This window comes from Sinohyriopsis cumingii, unplaced genomic scaffold (genome assembly GCF_028554795.1).
Source record: "Sinohyriopsis cumingii isolate HCF-2022 unplaced genomic scaffold, ASM2855479v2 utg000233l, whole genome shotgun sequence".
Lineage (NCBI taxonomy): Eukaryota > Metazoa > Mollusca > Bivalvia > Unionida > Unionidae > Sinohyriopsis > Sinohyriopsis cumingii.
In genome coordinates this window covers 1056521-1072599 of record NW_028315880.1, presented here as the reverse complement: position 1 = coordinate 1072599, position 16079 = coordinate 1056521, and the positions used below count along the sequence as shown (strand labels likewise).

At 34.3% G+C, this 16079-nt stretch overlaps 1 protein-coding gene across 1 annotated transcript; it reads right to left on the bottom strand.

The window, feature by feature from the left end:
* Positions 1 to 465: 465 nt before the first annotated feature.
* Positions 466 to 5416, bottom strand: LOC149774407 (complement C1q-like protein 2). Its single transcript, XM_089945340.1, has 2 exons — positions 4969 to 5416; positions 466 to 1005 (listed from the first exon to the last, which is right to left on the bottom strand). Exons 1-2 carry the CDS (start codon positions 5402 to 5404, stop codon positions 593 to 595), a joined length of 849 nt encoding a protein of 282 aa, XP_089801466.1. The 5' UTR covers positions 5405 to 5416; the 3' UTR covers positions 466 to 592.
* Between the last annotated feature and the right edge of the window lie 10663 nt (positions 5417 to 16079).

The window sequence follows — 16079 nt, the reverse complement described above, 5'->3', positions numbered from 1 at the left end:
TTGCAAGACCGACAATCAGCGGTCATACCTGCCTTAAATAATGGCATATAAGCTAGAACTTTATCCTAGCAGTTATCTCCGCGGAACCTGTTAATGATGAATTAGTAAATGAACCTTTACTGTGATCATACAAATGCCATTGAGACCATTTAATGATAAACATTGCAACAAGTACTAAATCGGTCTTCTAATGGCACATTATACGCGTAACCCATGGTTAATAGTTTGCTATGTACCTAACTAATGTTTTTGCGCAGAAACCCTTTTTTCTTGTTTTATTCGGAGTTTCCATGACCATCGCTATTTTGATCTCGTACACGATTTGCTGAAATCGGGTTAGGTCACTGATGTTGAACTAATATACATGAACGATTTCACTTATGTCAGCTATATTCGCCTTCGGCTTTATGACTCCAAAATTAATAGCCAGCATCCAATATCGTTAGAAACAAGTAAACAAAGATACTGTAAATGGAAACCTTTATTCATATATTCATGGTTTTTTTAACGAAATTCTTACTTTGGAAGGAGCAGTCTGTTTAAGTCCATGTACACACCAATATTAAACTATGCAATTCTTATTAATGGATTTTTACAATGGACTGAGGAGCCAGCCTGCGAAAACACTGTATCTGTTTCCATGAAGATAGCCAGAACCAGATTCGGCACGCACCCATACTGCATTGCCCTTGTTTACTTCCAGAACAGTTGTCACACTGTCAATAGCAACGACTTGAGCTTCTGAAGCATACGGGTATAATGGTTGAATATAAGTGCCGTCCATAACTATTGTTAAATACTGTCTCATTCCGGATGTTACCATGGCTCGTACATGGAATACATACAGTCCCTTGACAGGTGCGACGAAAATCCCCAAGTGTGGATTATAGCCTCCACCAATGTTGGTCACAACGTAGTTAAAGTGAATGATTTGGTACATTCCCAGACCGGTTAATGAATCAGTTAATTGGGCGAAGAAGGCAACCGGCCCTCGATCATGTTGCCCTGCGAATGAAACGTGTAATAATAAAGAAAAACAAAAACTAAACGCCGGCAGAAAGCATGAATAACTGTAAAATAAGTTATCTCAAATGGTATATAAATTGAAGAAAAAAATACTGAACGTGGATATATATATATATATATATATATATATATATATATATATATATATATATATGCTCATTTTCTTCCCCGTTAACTTTACATTGACAGAAACAGAATCCTTCAATATTCCCCGATACTGCTGAACGCGCGCGACGATACACATATAGCATTCACGTGAATAAAGGAACTACTTTCTTTTGTAAATAAACAATGGACTCAGACGCCAGCACTTTTGATTTGTAAACAAATCATGTACACTCGCGTAAGAGGCTCTTTACGTTGTGGTTGTTTAAATTTGTTTCTGATTGAACTGAAACATGTTTCGTGGACTGCATAAAAAGACCCAGCTGTCTTGACATTTTGCGTTGATACAATGTTACGGATTTAGGCTAGCTACGTTATATAAATGACAGATTAGGTCCTTACAAATAACAAGGCATATACTGTTTTCTTTACCTGGTGATAAGAATGGCAAAATAAAATATACTTACAGTTTTACATCCTGAATTTCCACAAAATGTTTTTTCTTAATTCTGCAAATCCGAATTACATGAGCCATGTAGTAGGTTTTCAATCTGGATTACACATTTCGAAAGTGTGCTGTAATTTCGATGATAAGTGCAATTGCATCCTCCTTACTGCACTCAAAATGAAATACACATTAAATTCCACAGCGTCTTTTTGAAAATTGCAATTGAAAAACTTCATATTTTTCCCTCGTTATGATTTCAAACATTCAATGACAGAAACAGAAACACATTTGCAGACGTAAACACGTTTCTCTCGCGCCACTTCAATCCGATGTATTTCATGTATAATTTGCACAGATGAATCCAGTCCAAAATCACAAACTTTCGTCGAATCGAAACAAAATACCAAAATATATTCACTCCACCTCAAATGGAGAAGTCATTGCAATGTCCATTCATTCACAATATGACTGCAAATTTCAATTTTAACTAGACACGCCATTTTCTTTCGAAAGTTATGTCGACGCGCGACTAAGTTCAAAATTATCTGGGCGGAGCTATGTGCGCATTAAGAATGATGTCATTTTGTAACGTCAAATCTGCGCTTGTGTATTAAGTTTGGAATACGGCATTCATTCATTTACGTTGTTTCTTGTAGTGTATTTTTTTATATAATTAAACCTTAGGTAGAATTAAAAAATGAGCATATAATAAAAAGGTTACTACATTTGTATGGGAAAATATGAACTCGTTTTGTCGGAAGGATATACTGCACTGCAAGTTCGTGCAGCATTCATTCCGAAAACTCGTTCCTATTTTCCCATACAAATGCAGTAACCTATATATATATATATATATATATATATATATATATATATATATATATATATATATATATATATATATATATATAATTTACGAATACTCTATGCTCTTTGCATGGGTTATTGTGATTCGCCATGGCGTATGCATACGCATATGTTAATGTTAGTAAAAGTAGATTATTGCTTCTATACATTGTGAATCAGTGATGAATGTCCACTTATTTATCAATATTAATACAGGAAAAAGCAGAGTGAGTATCAATAATCGTTGTTTGTTCGCTAAATGGATTAATAATGGTATGAAAATTCAGCGAAATCCCCTTTGGTTTTATTCTATCTCCCTACGCCTCTGAGCCCCCCCCCCCCCTCTCTCTCTCTCTCTCTCTCTCTCTCTCTCTCTCTGGACAAAAGTAAGTGGAGACAAGATGGAGTGAGACAGAAAAGGAATATTGACCTTGATGTAAACCATGAGCTTAAGCTGACCCCAAGTAACCCGAGTCGTAATAATGTGATGTGCAAACTTTCCATGGAATGTTAGCAACATTGTTACACGATACCAATTATACAAAGTTGCAATAGCCTCTCGAGTCGAATGGGCCGTAATGTAAATTCCTGATTAGGCGGCACATACATATTGTAATAATACTGTTTTTGTTTGTTTTGCTTTTTATTTGTTGTTTTGATTTTATTTTATTTTTTTAATTTATTTTTTTAACGTTTCAAAACAGGTTAAACACTTAAGAATCTGGAGACCACTCTCCCTCTTTTCTTGCCACTCTGTCGGTTGGCCTGGCATCATTTCAGTTTCACCTTGATTAATCAGGATCATTATCTGTCTAGGTCTGTCTGTCTGTCTGTCTGTCTGTCTGTCTCTCTCTCTCTCTCTCTCTCTCTCTCTGTCTCTCTCTCTCTCTCTCTCTCTCTCTCTCTCTCTCTCTGTGATGGTTAAACAGACCAACTAATTGTAAACAGAGAAGCAGAGGAATGGACAATAACAACAATCTTATAGTCTGCTTTGTCCTACTGCACCTCAAACCATACATCTGGCAGACAGACACGCACACCGAAAAGTACAAGTGGCAATGGATCCAGAGACCACTTGAAGTACTTACATCAGATTTTGTGCAATGTCATGTCCAGAATAATCATACTTGAACTCAATGCGCCACTTGAACGAACATTATTACTGAAAAATCATTTGATCAGCTGAGAATGAAACGAAAAATATTGGGATGTTTTATTTTTGCTTTGAATTACACCCATATCTTTTATGACTTGAATTAAATTGGAATTACACTGATCAGTATTAATGGACGTTAATGTGGCAATAGATACGTAACGTAGTATGCATAGAAATGGAGAAAAATATAAAGGTGGAGGGAAAGATTGTGAGTAGATGAGTAATAGAACTAACAAAGTGATGTCAAATTAAGAATACAATAATTTATTTGCATGCTTCTGAGTATTGTTAATATGCTTATTAAGAGCACAATTGAAGACTCACATGTACCCTTGTCATCAAATTATATCACTTGAAGAGGTAAGCCAAAAATTGAGAATCTGTCAAAATCTATAACAAGCCTAGAATGTAATTGGATTTGTTCATCAGATTCAGAAAATTAGCAGGGCATAAACTGGCAAGAGATACGTTTATGTCAATATCAGTGGTTTAAACATACCTGACTCGTGACTTTTCTTACGTTGACGGGAATTCATAAATGTCATTTTCTTCAAATGCAAAATTGATACAATTATTTACAACTGATTTGTGCTGGAGAGACAAAGATATTCATCCATTTAGCCACCATTATATGACAATAATCATCCTAATCCTATATCGTATGCCAGTAACAAAGAATCGGCATGCAAATAAAATTTGTCTTTTTTAAGCTCTCAAAAAATCATACTAAATTGACTGCTCCAGAAGGAAGCGTTTGAAACCATGCTAATATGGCTACACTTAAGGAAAATTTGAGGTATCCATTTGGTTAAAATATCAACTAACTTGCACCAAATTTGTCAGCAGGATGTACTTGGCTAGTTACAAGATAATGCAAATCAACGATAGATGAACATAATTTACAGCATTACATGAAAATCTTCAACGAAAATTAGATTATTACCAAATTCAAATCGTGACCACCAAGGTCAAATAATTAATTACATGAAGATAAATATGAAAGTCACGTTGTTGTAAAACTGAGATATTGTTGTTGTTGTTGTTGTAGGGTTTAACGCCAGTTTTCAGCACACAATAGGCTATACATGGCGGTCAGTATTAAAGGTGGAGGAAGAACACGGATAATCCCCGGAAAGAACAACAGACCCTCGAGAAGCTACTGGCAAACTGAGAAATTGAGAACGGCATGTATATCAGTATACTCTGTAGTATCACCGAAGATTCCCTAAATTATTGTTGCTGATTAAACCAATATTGAAAACAAGGCATCTAATTCTTGATAATGTGTCATCAAAACTTTAAGAGTTTAGGACAGCCTTTGTTGTAAGAGTGCTGAATCAAAGGTTCTTAAAGTTTATTAAGAGCCAAAATACGAATGGGAACTTACTTTTCATATATTGACCCTCAACGTTCACATGGCTTCCAAGAGATATAGACAGAATTCCTTCTACACTAATCTTAGTTTGTCCCTCATCTCTCTCCGCTCTTGCACGTTTCATTGTTCCATTGGCACTTTTAATGGATATGGCAGACGCATCTAAGTTATCAATTTGGAACTGTTTCATCATTTCGTCTAGGCTCGACAGATGACGTCTAAATATTGTATTTTCCTCCTTCATCTTCTCCAGTTCTCTCTCAAGAAAGTTAAGTCGGTCGTTTCCATTATTTGAAGAAGCTTTGATCTCAGGCTGGTCAAGATTTTCTCGTAAAGCAAGTACAGGCTGTTGTGAAGAACCGTGCTTCTCTGATTCAGATTTGTTCCATAAAGCGTTGGCATAGGGCAAAATACATGCGCTTATCGACAAACACAAGAACCAGTCCATCTTGGACAATACGTATGTAGAGGGAAAATAACTCCGAAAAAAGGTATTTATACTATCCTAGGCCAGCAGACACGTGACATGTTTATCAAATCGCATACCTACACATATCATGGGTGTAAAAATATAACAATAAAATAACCTTGCAATCTCGTTTATAACTTTATTACGTTTAGGCCTAAAATGCCAAAATGAATTCGCTGGAAAAACTGCTGTGAAATTGACATTGACGAGCATAATGATCACAAATGTTTAAAATAAGTTTAAAAATGAGTTACGTGTGCAAAACGTTTTGGCTTTAAAAATCTTATACAATAGAATAGGGATTGTGCAGTATCGAGATCACCTTGAAATTTCATATGCATGGGTATCTTTATCACCTCTGCATACTATTTTCATCCTTTTGCGCCATGAGTTTAAAAATCTTAGACAAAAGCTAAAAATATAGCAGCAGAGGAGGCGAACAGACCTTTTGCTGAAACATTACTTTGAAAACTAAAACCTCATATAAAAAAATAAGGTAAATAACGTCAACCAAATCCTCTAACTTACCGAGAGTTTCTCTCCAAGAGTCTCTCTCACAGAGTCTCTCTTGGGGGTTAGGTTTTTGTTACTTTAGTTTTGTCATTTGTATATATGTTGTCGTTTACCCACCTGACGTCTCATTGAAGTCGCGCCTCCTCTGCTGCTATAAATAATTAGATCAACCAAATATTTTATCAAGATCTAAACGATATCTTGTTCTGGGATCGTGTAAATTTATTGTTATAAATCCGTGTGGGGTAGTTTGTGCTTTTGAGAAGAAATTTCTAAATCTGATTATATCCATATCTCCGCTGCACCAAGTCTGATTAATATTTCTCAGTGTATGTGTATCAACTCCGTTATATACAAATAAAATATTACAGTTATCTCTGATCAATTTTGGTATTTGTGTATATCGTTGAGTGACATAAATTTGATCTGAATTTTTATGCCTACCTCTAGAAAATATCCCAGCTGGATTTGATTGCTTCTCCAGCATCACATCATCGTAAACTACGAGATTATTAATAAACCCATCTAATTCATATACGGACGGTGCTTTATCAATATCAGTTATAAAATTAATAATGTCGTCGCCAACTTCATTTAACAATTTTGCATTTTCATTAATGTCTTTAAGTACATCATAAGATCTATGATCATCAACTGATGGTGCAACTAGATATATCTTGTCCCACTTGAGCCACCTCATTATCAAATTAAGTCATTACTGTGTTTTACGAGACCCAGATGCATCTATTATAATCATTCTGATGTAATTCAGTAATGCTAAAATATGTTTTACTGGCTCTTGTTTTCGTGTCGCTGAGAAATTAATGACATCCATGTTGTAAAAATATAATAAATAAATATGAATCTATATTGTGCTCGATGTAGAGTACATACCCCTACGAGTATGTTGACAACAATAATAACAAAAAATAAAAAGCGTGCGCTTACAGGCAAATGTGTAAAATGTGGCACAAAAAATATATATTTATTTCTACCAGTAAAACTGGTGGTGATATCGCTGATTTATTAGGACAATTACCAGGAACTCCATGGGCTAAATATCCGGAGAAAAACATTTTTTCTGGATATAATTATTGTGGTCCTGTTACCCTACTTGATATCCGACTTCACGAGCGAGACCGACCAAGACCTGGAGAGTATCCTATAAATGATATTGATGGAGCATGTCACGCTCATGATGTAGCTTACTAAAGTAAAGATCTGCAACAACGACATATTGCGGATGTGAAGTTGCTTCATTCGTTAAATTTCATACAAAATAAAAGTATCAGAGAATCATTGGCTAATTGATTGGTAAGATATGCGATGAAAAGTAAACTATTATTCGGAGCCGGTAATTAATTCACAAATTATTAAAATAATGGAATCAATTTAGTATAGCCCAAGAGGATATTGGAAAGGTAGAGCAGCAATTAGTAAACTCGCCGATGCAGCAAATGTTACACGATCTGCTGCTGCAAAATGGTTACAATGACAGGCAATATGGAAAATTAGCTACCACCACCTAAACGAATTCAGCACGCACATTTTGATGTCAGCACTCCTAATCAAGTTCATTAGGCTGATATTTTATTTTTACCACACGATACTGAGATGAGTGCATTGTCATCGCATATCCTCACGTCCAGTGAGATTTGTCCATTTTTAGCGCAACTTCAACAACAATGACAGGACCCAAAACAATATCATTTCGCACAAGATTTTTTTTCTTCTGACGATCTTGGTATACCAACGTCGATATTCTGCCGTCGCGTATCAACTGGTCGATAACATAATTGTACGATTAGATTTGACAATTTTTCTTTATGTAACATAAATAATTGTTGTTGAAGTGTATCACAAACTAACTTTCTGCTTGCAATTATCAAATCATTTGGTCTCCATAAATTCCAAAATTTGTTAATAGGGGTTTCTGAAATTATTTCACGCATTATTTCACACTGACCTTTATTCGGTTGTAGTCTGATTCATTTCTTAAACTCTCTTAATTCTGGATCAAGTGCTCTATGATCATCACTTATTTCTTCATAATAATCAACACAATTATTTAACCATTTATGTGGAGATAATGCAACAAAAGTTGTTGGTTGACCATGATCGCCACACATTAAGAAAGCAGTATGTGTTGTTAATAACCAATCAAGAAATGTTTTTAATGTTTCTAGTGACACTGTACATATTTCATCATAAACGATAATCTTTGGAATGTTTATTTCGCCCATCCGATCAGGACTCCATTTATCTCCGATCTATCGAAAGAATGTATAAGTACTTTATCTAATATACTTTTTTTCTCATTTCTCTTGCGAGTCTGTATGTGGGGGTTAAAACGAGCATATCATTTTTCCGAAATAGTTTAATCACACGAATTGTTTTAGCAGAACCTCCTCGTCCATTAAGATAAACTGTTTTATGCCTAGCTATGGGATCATACACTGACGGTGCTGATGACAATTTAGATATTTGATTTTTGGGGCAATAAATATAATTGATTGCAACGTCAGCGGATTTAGAATAATCGAGTATATTTTCTCGTTTTATTCTCCATTTGTCCATGATGCATAAGTGCCGATGCTCAATTTTTCCAACAATCCTAAATACTTTTTTATTGATATAAAATGAATCTGTAGCGACTCTGACAGGAAACGTAGCAACTCTATTTACCATCGATAATAGATTTATCGAAACGTACGCGAGCATAGAAGATCTAAATGAGTAAACTGCGGTGACTTGCCATCCATATAACTCACAATTGTACCTAATTTGGCTTCGTCTGATAAATTAACATTGCTTCGACTTATAAACGTTTTTTTTTTCGTTGTATCAGCAATTATAAAATCTAACTCAGCATCATCTATAATCAATATTGTACAATGTCGTTTATGATCCTATCATCTGCCTTGGGTGAATTTACCGATTATTTTTCTGCCAAGATCTTTTTTGAGATTTTTTTTTCGTAATCGGTTATATCAGGATTTTCATCATCACAATATTTATTTTGTTGTGGTAACCAAACCTTTTTCTGCGGACCATATGATATAATTGCTTCACTTACACTCGACGATATCAGTAGTTTTACGTCGAGCATATATCGTAATAAAACTATTGGTATCCACATTTTTTCTGCAAATTGTTTGCCAAACTCGACATAGAAAATCGGATGAAGACCTTTAGCAAACTCGAATGACTCGATACAGGCAAATCCAGTCAGGTCAACATCCGGTAATGGTCCGTTTGCCGATACTCTGGTCATTTCGTGTGTGGGATGACCAAATCTTTTAAAATATACACATCACTCTTCCATTCCATGAAAGCTTCCAGGATAACATGCAAACATATAAACCGAGATAACATCTTTATGATCATATATACTAATTCACAATCCACCGTGTCAGTATTAGGCACAACGCGGTATTATACCATTGGGAAAATTAAATCGAGTTGGTTTCCAAAAAATTTTGTCTCTAACAAAATGGACCGCAACTGACGGAATCCTAAAACTGAGTAATTGTTCAGCATCACCGGTAAATTTCAACCCAAGATTTTTCATTTCTTCGTGGAGAGATTCTGTGCGATAAATGACGCCATTAGGTCCTACAAACTGATCATTATTTCCATCATCAGAACTCTGATATAACCATACTGATACAGGATAGTTTTTACTTATTTCTTTAATAAAATCGCATATATATCTCCTATCTAAAATTTAACAGTTCGATTTCTTGGAAATATTGTTATTGTATTAGTCCACGCATGCGCATTATGATCAATAATTTCGATCGAAGTTCCTTAGTGATTTGTATTTTGTACAAAATCTCTCCGGATATCGTTTTTACTCTTATCGGGAATTTTAGTTTCTTTTCTTGCTCAGCGACATCTTTGACGGTATCTTCAACTATTTCTTCCCTCTCCTTTATTATTTTAATTCTTTTATCCGTTTGACAGTTTTCGAATACACAATTCAGTCTTGAAAATTTCATTGGTTTTAGATTATTAACGCTGGGTTTGTCATGTACGGGATAAATTCCATAAATAACTGCTATTACAGGATACACACTTTCATAATACGGTTTGTCAATGCCAGCTAACATTCCTGGTTTGGAATTTTTACTCAGTATGGCATTTGTTTTATTATGAAGGACAGGGTCATATTTGTCACAGATAATCCAGGTATCGTCTACTTCCTAAATACATTTTACTTTGAAAAGATAGTTTCGATTATCAAGATAATTAATTATCGTTGCTGTTCGTTTTTCGTTCATCGTAGCGTCGACATCTGTGAATTTGAATGCTGACCAAGCATGAGATGCGCCTTCTTTGCGAAATTCTTTCTTAGCGTCGTGAATTTTATTAATCAAAGTTTTATTCTTTGGATCAACCAGGGCTTTTATCGGTAAGTTATTGGATATTCTGTCAAGATTAAAATTTATCTTTAGAAGGTTTAATCGTAGATAATCTCTCAAATTCATTCATTTATAATTAAAACGAATGCAAGTGGCTAATGATGGGCTCTACGACTTCTTGTAACAAAGCATGCGTAAACGAATTCTGCGGACATCACTTACAAAGCGTACGTAACGGAAGTCTATGACCAAAACCGTCTTTGAAATGTGGTGTTGCGATTACAGGAGAAACGCGGTTGATCGTGCAATGTGGTGGTAAAAAATACAAAGAACTGAAAAGATATTATGATAATAAAAAATGACAGTGACAAAGTTATTAAAAGTGTATAAGATTATCTGACAAGATTTTCAAAGTAATGATTTAGACAAATTATTATTTCAACACCGATTTATATTTGAATGTTTCAATGGATTAATCGAAGATGGTCTTGTGGTCAATCATATCAACGGTATCAAAATCGATAATAATTTATCCAATTTACGAGCTGTAACACAAAGCCAAAATTCTGTATGTGGTGGTACTGGTAAATGTTGTCGTTGTTGTTGTATTTGGATTTTTAACGTAGCTTTAACAATTTTTCAGTCATATCGCTACGATGTCTGCATTGTTTTCAGTTTATAGTGATGTCTAGCACTGGGGCATCATGCCGCAGACATGTAGCATGATGTCCCACCCAGTCACATTGTCCTGACACCGGGCCGACCAGTCCTAACACTAACCTCTTAATGCTAAGCGCCAAGCGAGGCAGCTGTTAGTACCATTTTTGTAAGTCTTTGGTATGACTCGGCCGGGGATAGAACCCACGACCTCCCGCATCCGAGGCAGACGCTCTAACCACTAGGCCACCGGAGCGGTCTACTGGTAAATAAAAAAAAAACAACTGTAAAGAGGGGGCTTAAATCTATAAGTACAGAAACTGGCGAATAAATGATATTTCAATCAATGAATGCAGCTGGCAAATATTTTGATATTTGCATGCCTTCGGTACAACGTATGGCGGATAAAACATACAAATCGGCGTTTTCAAAAAGTATGAATAAAAATTACATTTCATTATTGCTGAAGGAAGATAACTCTGTCTCTCTCCGGTAGAGTAATTAAGTACTTATCCCGCTTATATTACTAACTATTCATTTAATTTCTTTTTTTGTCATCATTCATTAATTGATTAATTATGATACAACTGTCAATTTATCATTTCAAAATGATTTATGTTGATGGGACACTAAAAAGTCATCGTGAAGGTTTGTTGATGGAAGGTGTGAAAACCCCACAACCCACTACTCCCAAGAGAGATAATTCTGTACCAAGAGAGATAACTCTGTAGTATATATTTCTGCGTAGATCGTAATTTATTTTGTCCTAGTAATTAATTAATTAACCATCTATGTCATAATTAATATCAATGAAGTAACATAATTGTATAATAGTTCAAATTAGTAGAAGGATAATTTATAGTTTCTATCTTACAAAAAGATCAAGGCAGAAAAACACACGGTTACATGTAAGTTATTTTTAGATCTGTAAATATGTAATAATTTAACTATATGCGTAACAATTATCACACGTAGGTTAATAAAATATTTCACTTACCTCTGTTCTCTCTCGAATTCAACTCTAGTATGACTGGGATAGAGAAATTCTGGCTTGCCTTTATAGTCAAACATTTTGGGAAAACCCATAATTCTAGAACTTTCCATAATAACTTAACCAGATGATTCTCTAGCGTGTTCTAGAATTATGGGTTTTCCCAGACGGTTTTCCAGAACGTAATCATATGATTCTCTAGAATGTTTAAGAATCATCGGTTTTCATATACTGGTTTTCCAAAATGACTTAATCATGTAATTCTCTATAATGTTATAGAATTATGGGTTTTCCCAGAATGTTTGACTATAAAACGAAGCAGAATTTATCTATCACCAGTCAGACTGGGGCTGAATTCGAGAACGAACAGAGGTAAGTAAAATATTTATTACGTAGTCTAGATGTTGTGTTTGCGCAATATTACATAATTTGTATTATATAGTCTTGGTTGAGGAATACAATTTAAAAAACACTGAAGAAAAATTCAGCTTGATCCAGAGAAAATTATTTCTATTTTGAGTCACTGCAAGGGCGTAAATTTGAAAACAAATATACACTACCTGTTGAATATAGGTTCATGACAATTATACAGCAGGCCATGTTTCAATCTTTGGCTACTGTAAAAGATGCAGAAGTTAAAAAATTCGTATTCCTCTCAAGCGTGATAGAAAAAATTCGATCAAAATTAGCTCACGAATACGAAATGAAGAGAATTATTGACACGCGCGTGAGACAATTAAGAAAGATTACGTCAGATAGTGAAAGCTTAAACAGAAAGGAGAATTTTGAAAGTGAGAGTGAAAACAGTGAAAGTAGTGACAACGCCGCTGATGAAAATGAAAGTTACAGCAGTGTCATGGTTAGCGATCCTCTGACTTTTATTCCACCTGAGAACCAGTAAAAAAAACATTATAACAGATTATTGTTTACTTATTTTATTTTTTAAAATATACCAATCATTTTAATGAAACGATATTTTCCCCCCAAAATTATACATTTTTCTTTATTAAGTTGATGTAATGCAGGAATGTACATAATTCAGAATCTGATCTCTATCACATGTGATCATAATAATACGTTCTCGCCACAGTTCATCTAATTGTTCCTGTGTCAATAAAAAGTCTTCGTTGCCGTGTTTATCAGTAACTATATTAACACTAAATCGTTCTGTGTTGACTGGAGACTGTCATTAGTGTTCTGGTGGCATTTTCAAGAACCTTCTCCTTGTCGTGTATGAAAACTCTTACTGTTGGTGCATTATACAATATACCTCTTAATTTAATTAATTGTACAAATCGTTAAGATCTTACTTATAAATTTAAATTCAGATTTTCATTTCTTAAATCAATTGTCTGGATTGGTTAAGTTTGAAATTTATTCTTGATAATAAATTATTACGACATCGTAGATAAACAGGATTAATAGTACTTGTACAATCAAATACCCAGGAGGTACTTGCGGAGTAAATATATATAGAATATATCCTTGTTGAGACTGATTTGATTTTTCAATATATATTTGATAGTTGCCATCAGCTACGTCACATACAAGATTGACTGCGAGTGTTTATGTTATATTAACGATTCCTGGTGAAATATGACGACCACCACCGTATAGATCATTATTATATTTGCGAAGAGATGCTGGTGGCGATACTTATTTCCATGACTCGACTACTTTAGGAAAGTTTGCGTTGATAAGATCGTTAAGTGATTTTTTTAGTCCGCCAGTTTCAAATCCGGGAAGTATACATTTTAATAAATTTGCTTCAGTTATTTTATAGTGAATACTATATAGTTGTCTGATATTTGTTATATGTTTACTTCCTATATCATAAGTACTAGCATTTACTATTTCAAATAATAACTCGATTAGCAAACTCAGTATCTGATACAGTTTGATTTAAATGTTGTATTGTTTCAATAATTTTCTACTTTAGATCATTTTTAGGATACTCCAGAATATAATTTTTAAATAATTGAACTAATGTCGTGAATGTAGTTATATGTTCGGTTTTAATTCCATCAGCCAATGATCTGAAATCTTTTTCATAAATAATATGATCGGAAGTTTTTTTATCAAAATAAATTATGGAAAACGGTGTTTTAGAAAATGATCTACCATCAGAAAGTTTAATACGATCATCTGCATAATGACGCCATGGATATCCATCTCGATATTGTGGTTCATTCATAAATATTGTTTCGTTAATAGAGAAATCATCTCGTTGAGGTTATGGCAGTCTTTTATACTCTGATGGCATTTCAGTCCAACCTAAAACAGGTCTTATTGACGATTGATAAATATCTACAGCGTAATCTGTCGAATTTATTTCAATCGCAGATGATAACGTTGGTTCTTGAGCTGTTATAGGCATTTTTGCTTCTTTTCCGGTTATAGCTTTCATTTTGCGCTGAAATTCGTCATTGATTTGTTCAATTTGAAAACATCTTGTTGAAATAGAAACAACTTGCCAATCGAGAGTTCTATCCTCTTTATTTTTTTATTTGCAAATAAAAGCGAATTACTCACCTGTTATATACCAAATGATTTTGATCTGATATTTGGACAGCTGGCATATACTCGTAATTGTGCTAGTGCGACTTCTTTCACTGGAATCTTAGTTGGAAAGTTAACACTAAATTCTGGATTAGTTGAGCTTACCGATATCATTGTTGTTTTTGAAGGAGTTTTGTTCGTTACGATTTGTTGAAGTATCTCGCTTGGCGAAGTCAGTGGAGTTTAAATCTAAATTTTCTAAATCAATCACATTCATTGCTTCTTTGTAGATTTTGATCATCTCCGTGAACTCAAAATCCGCTATTTTGCCATCGCTAAGGCTCGTTGATAATAACGAGGATAATTTGGAGTATGCTAGCGATGCTGTATGTAATTTTATTATATAATCATGTAATTTTGCTTTTGTTCATGTACATATTTTTTGCAACGATATCAAGAGTACCGGCAATCATTGTTGCAGTTGAAAGACAAATTGTTACAACTACTGTGCCATCATTGTTATTGTTGATAATAACACGCAGGTAACAGCAACAATAGCTGACGCCAAATAAACAATTATAGCAGCAATAACTACACGTCTGGGATATTTCTTTATTGTTACTACATTCTCGTCAACGATATTTTTCAATTTTGTTTGCCATTTATGTGCTTTATTATATCTATAATATTGCGCTGCAACATCACGTTGAATACTCATTATATCTTAATTAGGTGGGAACTTAGCTAGCAATTCAAGACACCAATAATAAATCAAGCCGATTTGTTTTCTTCTTTTGGTTCCACAGTAAATGTTACTTCGTCATTTTGATCTAACATCACTAACATGGATCCATCTGACTAATAACGCCGTGAAATCGTGGTAGATATTGTAAATATTACAACACCGAGTACCGAGAGCATGTGTATACCGGTAACCTCAGCGCAATGTTTAACGGTTTTATTGAGTGGTGACCATAATGCTACTGTATATACCACGTTGATAATCTGCTTGTGGGGAATTTTAATTAGGTTATTTTTTGTAACAATATCAGGAATTCCACTTATAACATCTTCTAGTCTTTTTCTACTCATTTCAATATCTGATATAGCTGTTTTAATATCCCCAAGTTTTGTGTTAATATCAGAGTTTTACATCAACAGTCAACAGAGTGCCTAAGAAATTATCTGCGATTTCATTAATTTTTTTAAAGATTATATGAGGTCTTGTAAACGCACTTGCGTGAGAATCATAATCAGCTCGTAGCGTGGATAATTTAGTATCTACTGTGCCTACATATTTTTTCTTGCAGCATCCTCATCAGATGTTGGATCTCTTAAATCAAATATCTTATTTCCATTCATGCTGAGTTCACCTGTCATTGTGTCATCGGTAGATTGTAAACGATTCACAACACTTTTTGTAATTGAATTTATAATAGTTGCGATTAATATACTTGAGTCTCTGATTTTATCATCACTGGTAAATATTGGAATGTTATCTTCAGTAGCACCGATAACTCTACGAACTATATCATTCCATTTAATATTACTCGTCTTTAAAACACCATATTTATCTTGAAAAATAACTTCATCATGGTCAACTACAGAGAAGTTCATATTATCAGCGAGT